The 8,804-nt window shown below is 67.6% G+C and overlaps 3 protein-coding genes across 3 annotated transcripts; 1 reads left to right on the forward strand and 2 right to left on the reverse strand.

Moving 5' to 3' along the window:
* Positions 1-1,136: 1,136 nt before the first annotated feature.
* On the forward strand, positions 1,137-2,613 carry EMIHUDRAFT_209923 (hypothetical protein; the record flags this gene model as incomplete). The annotated part of the gene is made up of 4 exons (XM_005770262.1): positions 1,137-1,263; positions 1,325-1,866; positions 1,981-2,369; positions 2,466-2,613. The coding sequence occupies 4 exons, from the start codon at positions 1,137-1,139 to the stop codon at positions 2,611-2,613; spliced, it is 1,206 nt and encodes a 401-aa protein (XP_005770319.1).
* A 393-nt stretch (positions 2,614-3,006) lies between these two features.
* Positions 3,007-6,068, reverse strand: EMIHUDRAFT_464174 (hypothetical protein; the record flags this gene model as incomplete). The annotated part of the gene is made up of 1 exon (XM_005770263.1): positions 3,007-6,068. A coding segment is annotated over one exon (3,062 nt), but the record flags the coding sequence as incomplete, so codon positions are not given.
* A 1,469-nt stretch (positions 6,069-7,537) lies between these two features.
* On the reverse strand, positions 7,538-8,007 carry EMIHUDRAFT_355809 (hypothetical protein; the record flags this gene model as incomplete). The annotated part of the gene is made up of 2 exons (XM_005770264.1): positions 7,538-7,765; positions 7,851-8,007. Coding segments are annotated over 2 exons (385 nt in total), but the record flags the coding sequence as incomplete, so codon positions are not given.
* Between the last annotated feature and the right edge of the window lie 797 nt (positions 8,008-8,804).

Here is an 8,804-nt window from a genome sequence, read left to right on the forward strand (position 1 = left end):
GGAGGCGGGGGTGGTGAGGTCGGGTAGCGGCTGGGGGAAGTGCGAGGATGGGGGTGTGAGAGCGACACTGGAGGAGGGTGTGGGGAGGCGGAGGCTTAGGGGGCAGCGCGGTGACTCCGTACTTGCGGGGGGGGTGATTGGTGGAGCCAGGGGAGGGCATGATGGAGCCCTCCAGCCCTCCAGCCCTCCGAGCCCTCCGAGCCCTCCGAGCCCTCCGAGCCCTCTTGGGGGGCAGAAGAACATAAGCCGCGACATCGTTTTTTTTATCTTTTTGCGACCCCTCCCGGAGGGCCCTTCCGACCCCTCTCGAGCCCTACCGCCACGAAGATCCTCCCTTGTCCGACCGTCCCTCCGAGCCCACCCGGCGTCCGGGGAGGGGGTTAGCCCTGTGGAGCCCTCCCGACGCCGATCCGACGGGGACCCCTCCAGCCCTGTGGGCTGGCGAGCCCTCCGGTCGGAGGGGTGGAAGTGGGAGGGCTCGAGGACGGACCTCTCTCGCTCCGGGAGGGTGGAGGGGTGCAGGGTGGAGGGGGTGGAGGGGTGGCTGAGCCCTCTAGCTCTTCCGATAAGCCCTACCCCTCCCGCCGTTTTAGGGCTTGCTGACCCGCTATGTGTCCACGTTGGAGCCAGGTGTGGTGTGGGCGCGAGAATAGCTCCGCCGTTCATGGAGGCAACCGATGCGAGTCGACTGGTGTGTGTCGTCGTGGTTTCGTATCAAGAATTCTCTCTCTCTCTCTCGGCGCTGCACGTGAGGCATAGCTACCCCAACGCCCTGCGAGCTTCCCCGCGCGCCCTCGGCGCCTCGGCGACCCCCCTCGCGAACCCTGTATTGTTACTTTTTTTAACAGTAGTCAGTACACCTCTCGCCCCCCCCCCCCAAGGTAGTTCTTGGGATGGCCGATCGGATGTGGAGATTAGAAAACAGGGAAAAAGAAACAAAAGACCGAAGGGAAAAACGCGAGAATTCTTTAGTGCGCGCCGGTAAAAGAAAAGAAAGAAAGAAAACAGACAACCCAAGGGAGGGATGGGAGGACGGCACGCCGCCACCACACAGGGATTTTAAGGAGAGGAGTGCGCGCCGGTCCCGTGCCCATTGGTAAGCGAAAATTCTTTTGCGTGAGCCCCCCACGTTCAGGATGCCTGGCCTCTTCGAGACCTCGAGTCGCGTCTGCGGGGTGTGCACGCGCCAGTACGCCAAGTACAAGTGCCCGCGCTGCGCTGTCGCGTACTGCTGCCTCGCCTGCTACCGCAGCCACTCTGAGGGTGCGCGCAGCACTCCCGGCGAGCATGCTGCCGCTGTCCGCTCACGCTCTGTTGGCGATAGGCTGTGCCGAGGGATTCTACGAGGAGGAGGCCACCCGCGTGCTGCGAGAGACCCGGGCCACGCCCGAGCAGCGCTCGGAGATGCTGCAGACGCTCCGCCGCTTTGAGGGCGAGTACGGCGATGGGCGGGCTCTTGGCGGTGGCGGCGGTGGCGGCATACCGGATGACGGCGAGGGGAGCGAGGATGACGGCCTCGACGCGGTTGCGAGCGGCGACGAGGAGGGCGAGCTGGACGAGCCGGCGCGGATGGCGCTGGTGCAGCTGCTTTCGGCCGCGAGCCTGCAGGGCGAGGGCGAGGGCGAGGGCGACCCCGCCGGAGGGCCGCTGCTCGACGAGGCGAGCCTGCTGAGCGAGGCGGGCCGCGCCACCTTCCGCCGGCTCGTTGCAGACGGCTCGCTCGCGGCGCGGCTGCAGGCGGCCCCGGCATGGTGGGAGCGTGTCCCTCCGGCTGCTGTCGTCGGGTCCGTGGCGGGCGGTTGGTGCGTCGCCGCCCCGGCGCCGAGGGTGGTGGATGTGACGGACGAGGCCGCCGCCGAGGCGCCCGTGGACGCGGCCGCGGCGGGGGCGCTGGTGGAAGCTGGGGCGGGGAGCAAGGCGGAGGCGGAGGCGAGGGCAGGGGCCACGACAGGCGCGGGGCCCGCCGCACCCTTCCTCGAGGGGGCTCCGCCGCTGCCGGCGACGATCCCGCCGCTGCGCTCGCTGACGAGCCGCGCCGTGCCCGCCGGGCTGCGCTACTCGCTGCTCGAGCAGCTCGTCGGCTACGCTTACGTCTACCGGCTGCACTGCGGCGCGCCAGAGGACGACCCGCTCTCTGCCGGCGCGGCGCTGCTCGCGCTGTGCGCCACTCTCTCGGGCAGCGTGCCGGGCGTGCACCCGACCGCCAGCGAGGCGCTGCTCCGGCTCGCCCTCTCCGCTGACGACCCCGCCGTCGCCACCTCCCCCGCCTTTGGCGCGCGTGCCGTCGCCGACGCAGAGACGCTGCTCGGAGACCCGGCGGGAGGGCGGGCGGCGATGGCGCTCGCCGGGCTGGACGAGCTGCTCCGTGCGTGCGCGTGCGCCGGCGCGGCGCTGCCCGCGGCGGAGCGGCGGTGCGCCCGCCACGCGCAGCGCAAGGCGTCCTTCCTCGCCAGCTGGTGGCGCAGCCTCGGAGAGCCCGAGCGGCGGGTGGTGTCCGAGGCGCTGCGCTTCGAGCTGCGCAAGGAGCTCGAGCGGAGGGAGGCGCTGCGCGTCGCGGCGGCGGGGCCGCAGACGGCGGCGGCCACGCTTATCCGGCCGGTGGGTGATAGTTGATCGAGACGTGAGGCTATTATTCGCTCCGAGCATCTCCATTGCTCCAACTCTGCGGCACAACCTGTCTCGTTGTGGCTTGTGCATGCGCTAACTAGAGAGCGCCCTCCAGAGAGCGGTGGACGGCGAGGTGCTATAAATAAATACATGTAAATAAAACGGACACCTCTACTATAGGAGATGGGTAAAAAGACGGCGAGGTGCTGCCCAAATCCCAAATGTCAAAATTCAGCCTGGGCTGTGTGTGTGAAAGAGCTTCTACCCCTTATTCGGACACCAGCCCATGTGTGTGTGCTGCGTGTGACACATGCCCACATGCCTCTCTCGGTACTAGCTAGACTAGAGCCGCACACTCTAGCAGCCGTCGCGCGTAACCGTAACGAGCTGTCGAGAAAGCTACAGCCCGTCGTCCTCCCACAGCCAAGCCGCATCATCGGTGTTGCCATCGGTGGCGCCGGCGGCCTCCAACCGTCGAACGGCCGCGGCCTGCTCCTCGGCAGCCGCGTCTGCGCCGGCGCGGGTCGACCCTGCCCCGTCCGAGGCGCAGATGCTGCTCGCAAAGACGAGCTCAAACCCGCGCGCCGAGGCGAGCCCGCGCAACACCTCGCGGAGCGCGGAGAGCGGCATGTCGCGCCGCGTCTCAATGAATAGCTGCTGGGTCTTGTCGCGCCAGCCGGTGCCTCCGCGCGCGAGCAGCCGGACGGAGGAGCGGCGTCCAAAGCCGGCAAAGGCCACTGTCAGTGGCGCCCCCTCCTCGACGCTGGCAGCCGGCGTGTACTCGAGCGAACGCACTCGCGACGTGGTGACGGCGACCACGCCGTCGCTCGCCCTCAGCATGCCAATCAGCGCGAGGACGCCAGGCAAGTACACCATCTTGTACGGCGTCCGCGAGCGGTCCGCCGGCGGGCCGGCAGCGGTGGCGGATCCCCCCTCGCGCACCCCCTCGCGGCTGCTGCTCCCGGGGCGCCTCTCCGACACCCGCGGGCGCGGGCCCCGGCGAAGTGCGACCGCCCCCTTCGAGGCGCCTGCCCGACCGCCGCCAGAGCCGCCCACCCCGACGAGCGACTCCCACGCGGCGGCGTCGTCCTCCGACGCAATCCTTGGCACAAACGTGGGCGTCACAAGCGACGCAGCCGACTCGGCGGCCGCGGCTGCGGCGGCCTCCTCGGCGGCAGCGGCCTCCTCCACGGCACGCCTCTCTGCCGCCAGCTGCGCCTTTCGCCGCCGCAGCATCTCGCGCGCCGTCTCGCACGCGCGCTCCGCCTCGGTGGCGCCGAACGAGCCGAGGAGCCGGCCCGGCTCCGTCGCCGAGAGCAGAAAGACGTAGAGGCTACCCGGCCGCAGCTCCGGCACCCCGAGCGAGCGAAGCAAGCCTCCTCCCGCGTCGCTGAGCACCGCCGAGCTCGGAGCGGCGGCCGCCGCGGCGCGCAGAGCCGCGACGTAGATGGCGGCCGCCTCGCCGACCGAGACGGAGGCCAGGCTCGCGTTCGCCTCGGCGGCTAGCCCGCCCAGCCGGCTGTCCCACAGCCGCGCCGCCTGCGGCAGCGTCCCCTTCGAGTCCGCCGCGCCGCACAGGAAGAGGACGGCGCTCCTGCCCGCCGCGGCCTCGAGCAGGTCGCGCGGGGCGGCCTGCGAATCGCCGCCGCCCACGAGGCTAAGCCCGGTCAGGTCGAGGCCGGGCAGCGCGTCCCCTGCGTGCGGAGCGCCTCGCCTTCCTCCGCTCTCCTCCTCCTCCCCCGCCTCCTCCTCGCTCCCACCCACCGCTGCGGCGGCGGCCGCCTGTGCGGCGACCTCCTGAGCGGCCGCTTCCGCCGCCGCCTCAGCCTGCGCGCGTGCCGCCGCCTCCGACGCCGCCAGCGCTGCCGCCTCGCGGGCTGCTGCCGCCGCCGCGTCGGCCGCCGCCACGGCGGAAGCGGCCGCCGCCCGCTCCTCCTCTGCGCGCGCCTCGGCTGCCCGCCGCGCCGTCTCCGCCGCCTCCAGCTGCTTTCGGAGGGTCGCGTCAGCGCCAGCCGCGTCAGCGCCGGCTGCGCCCGCGCGGGGCCTCGTGTCATCGGCCGCACGCGGCCTCGAGTCTGCCGGGCCGCCCGCCTTCTTTGCCTGCTTCTTCTGCTTCGGCATCTTCTGCTTGGGCGCGGCGCGCGCCTTCGCCTCGGCGAGTGCCATTGCCGCCTTGGCGTTCGCGGCGTCGTCGGCCGCCTTCTGCGCCGCCGCCGCCGCCTCCCTCTGTTGCGCCGCCGCCGCCGCCTCCTCCCTCTGCGCCGCCGCCGCCTCGTCGGCGCGCGACGCCTCCAGCGCCGCCTTGAGCTGCTCGTTCTCCCGCTGCAGGGCCTGCAGCGCCTTGAGCTCCTCGTTCTCGCGCCGGAGCGCCTCGAGATCCGCACCCGCATCCGCCGGACCCGCCGACGGCGGCGGCGGAGCCGCGGTGGGCAGCGCGCCAAACAGCTCCGCCGCGCGCCTCTCGCTGCGCGCCGCCTCCGCCTCGGCGGCGGTGCTTGGGGCGGGCGGTGCCGGAGCTGCCGCGTCGGTGGGTGAGGCGGATCCCTTTGCCCGCGCCTCGACCGCGGCGGTGACCCGGTCGAGCAGCGGCGCCGGGTCGGCTGGCCCAAAGGAGGCGAGCAGCACGCCGCCGCGCGCCACGTCGAGGAGGTAGCCGCACGGGCCTCCGTTCCGGTCGACGTTGAGCTGCGAGAGCCAGGCCGAGTCCGGGTCGCTGAGAAGCGGGAAGGAGACGCCGCCCTTGCGCTCGAGCTTGCGGTAGGTTGCCGGCGCGACGCGCGAAACGGCCGCCACCGCCGCGTCGAGCCTCGCGCCGGGGAAGCGAGACGCAAACGCGACGAGGTCCGAGCGGAGGGCGTTGGACATGATGGGCTCGGACGAGGCGAGGAGGACGAGGTAGGAGCGGCCGGCGGCGAGCGCGGCGAGCGAGTCGAAGGACGTGGGGTGGCCAGCCAGCGCAGACAGCTTGGCTGGCGTGGGCAGCGGCTCACCCGAGGTGAGGAGCTCCGATGACAGCGCCCGGCCCTGCCGGCCTGTGCGCGATCCGGCAACCATGGCGTCGAAGGCGGCGTACTCCTCCTCGAGGGATGGGCCGCTCGGCGCCGCCGGCCGCGGGTGTGCCTTGGGCGCCGACGGCCGCGCGGGCTTTGTGGACGGCTGATTCGACCGCTTGAAGGCGGCAAAGATGTCGTCCCGGGTGACGGCCGTTTTTTTTGCCGCGGGTGGGGGCTTTGGCCGCTTGGGCGGTGGCGGCGGGGCGGTCGCCTCGCTGAGCCCGCCCTCGCGTGCCGCTCGCGCCCGCTCGAGCATGGCGGCCAGCTCCGCCTGCTTCTTGTTGATCATGCCGGGCGGCGGCGAGCGCGAGACCGCCGGCCTGCGAGGCAGCGCGCACGAGGGCGAGAGCGAGAGAGCTGCGCAGGAGGTGAGGGCTGCCAGCGTCAGCCACGGGCTGGGGCGCATGGTAATGCTCGACGTCAAAAGTATTCGCGCTCATCCTGCCATGCACAGACACACAGCTGCTTCCCCTCCCCCCTCAAGACCTTCCCAAGGGCGAGGACACGCGCAGGCCGCACCTCTAGTGAGGCCCGCATAGTATGTGGGAGACTCATGCCGCCGCCCCTGCCACCCCTGTGATTTGGGGCTTTACACGTTTTTCTCGCCAAGTACTATCTATATTCTTTTGCTGATATTCTCCCCAGACCCTCTATATTCTCGAGAATATTCTCGAATATTGAGAATATTTTTACCACGCGGCAGGTCGACGGAGGCCAAAAACCGCTCTAAAGTAGAGGTTTTGTGCTCCCAAACCGCCGAGGAACGTCCGAAACTTAAAATTTTCCGTCTGCGTCGACCCAAAACCTACTGTTGAGGTGCAAAAGAGCTGTTCCGAGAAGCTCTAGTCAAGACCGCACTTGGAGACCGTTCTAGACGCCGCGATTGTAACGTCGAGAATATTCAAGAATATCTTGAGACTCGAGGTCAATCAAGGTCAAGGGCTGAAGAAAGCTCGTATATTCTTGAGAAAAAAGCCGGCCGGGGCATCTAGGTTCTCGAGAATATTCTCGAATACGAAAGTGCGCGGGACCCTCTATATTCTCAAAGATATTCGAGAATATGGTGTCAGGGCCAACCTGTGAGCTGTGTCAGTGTGCCCGTGCGTGGTAGTGAGAGACTGCCGGTGAGAAGCCGGAGGAAGGTCGCTAGACTGAGATGAGACCGCCAGTGGAGTTGGGATTCCACCGTGCACCGCGCTGCGAGCCTGTCGTGTCCCTTGTCAGGAGCAGGAGAGCCCACCTGTCCCCCTGATCGTCCTTCCAAAATCCTGCTCGTGCAGGTGTGGACCCTGTCCTCCTCCCCTACGAGTATCCCTCGTTTGGGTTGTCTTGGAGCACTTGGAGTGCAGTCAGTAACCGCACATCCAGGGCCGGGGAGCTAAGATCTGTTTTCTTTCTTTTTTTACGTCCTCCCATCCCTCCCTTGGGTTGTCTGTTTTCTTTCTTTCTTTCTTTGCTCCAAGTACTTGGCTTGTTGCTTTCTTTCTTTCTTTCTGCTCCAAGTACTTCGCGGCCTAAATCTGTGCAGGTTGTCGGAGAGAGAGGACACGATGCCGGAGAAGAAATCACGACTCCCACAGTGATTTGGGCTCGGCAGCTTGTCAGCCCTCAGCCGAAGCTGGGGCCGGTCCCGTAGCCGAGAGAGCCCGCGCCGATGAGTTCGACGCGGTCGGGGGGGCCTGCGGAGAGGCCAGCGAGGTGGCGATCGCTGTACTTCATGGCGCCCTCAAAGTGGGGCTGGCTGACAAGCCAGAGGTCGATACTCTGGACGACCCATAGGATGCCACGAATGCCTGAAGGAGGCGAGGCCAGAGGCAGGCTCCGCTGCTCTCGGGTGATCTCACTTTGGTGGCTGAAGGACCCGATGGTCCTGTCACATTCGCGTTCCGAGTCGTGGGGGTAGAAGAATTCGAGGTAGAATCGAGTCAGCACTTCCTTGTAGTACAGCGGACCGCCAGGCTCGCCGGCAGCATCCGCAGGGAGGCAGCATATGAGGCACCAGTCTTCTGGAGAGCTCAACAGCTGCGGCCGCGATGGTAGAGCCGGCCGCGGTTCGAGCGAGCAGCTTTTGGCTGCGGGATCGAATATCGCGGAAGGCTCATGCCCTCGCGGAGCGACGCGGGTCGCGCGGCGCGCGTGTGCGCGAAATGCGACAACAGACGACAGATGACAGACGCCTGAGCGCTGTACGACTGAACACGACCGTCGCCGCAATCGCCACCGCCGCCATTTTGACGAGCAGCGCGAGCGCGCTCGTCGGCGGCCAGCCGTCGCGGGCCGGGCCGAGCCCGGCCTCGACCGGCCGCGCCGCCGCAGCAGACCGGGAGGCCACGAATGGCGGCCGACCAGCTGATAAGGACCTTTGTGGTTTTCTAAAATCTCTCTCTCTCGATGCCGGCGTGAACACAACTAACTGATGGATCCGCTCTTGACAGTGGCACGCGCCGCGCAGCGGCGCGTGCCAATGTCTTTGTTTGAAGTTAAAAGTCGATGTGCGGTTGATCACTGGACACTGCACTCCAAGTGCTCCAAGTCGAATCAGAGCGCCGTCGGCGTTGTTTCCTCCCACGGACCGCTTCCGGGACGCACGCCGGCGAAGCACTATTGACCTACTATTGAGCTGCTGTACGGCCCCGGGCCTGGCATCGCCTCCCCTCTGCGCTCTGGCTTAGCTAGACTGGGAGATATTGTGCACATGGTCAGTTTCTACAATATACTCACTGACACTTTACCTCCTAGAGCTCGTGGTCCGCCACGGCCATCCTCGGCCTCCGGAGGGCCCGCGCGCCACAAATCGCCGACCACAGAGCACCGGGACGCGGTCGGGCGATCTGAGGCCAAACTAGGCGTATGCATTGACTATCCAGGGCTATCACCTGGACCTTCAACAGGCGCCTGCGGGCTGCGGCGCCGTGGTCAGGAGCTGCTGTTCACACCTGCACAGGCCACAGACTTTGATACGGCACAATTCTTTCTCTGTCCCGTAACAGTATAAATAGAGCAGACATCTCCTGGAGAGATAGGGCGACAACCCGACGGGCAGACCCCGCCCGGCTCGGAGGGCGTATATCTAGCATCTAGGCGCTGCACGGCTCCTCAGGCTTTCTGCGTCTGGGGTGGTGTGTGTGTGTGTGTGTGTGTGTG

The sequence above is a fragment of the Emiliania huxleyi genome, assembly GCF_000372725.1.
Source record: "Emiliania huxleyi CCMP1516 unplaced genomic scaffold EMIHUscaffold_40, whole genome shotgun sequence".
NCBI lineage: Eukaryota > Haptophyta > Isochrysidales > Noelaerhabdaceae > Emiliania > Emiliania huxleyi.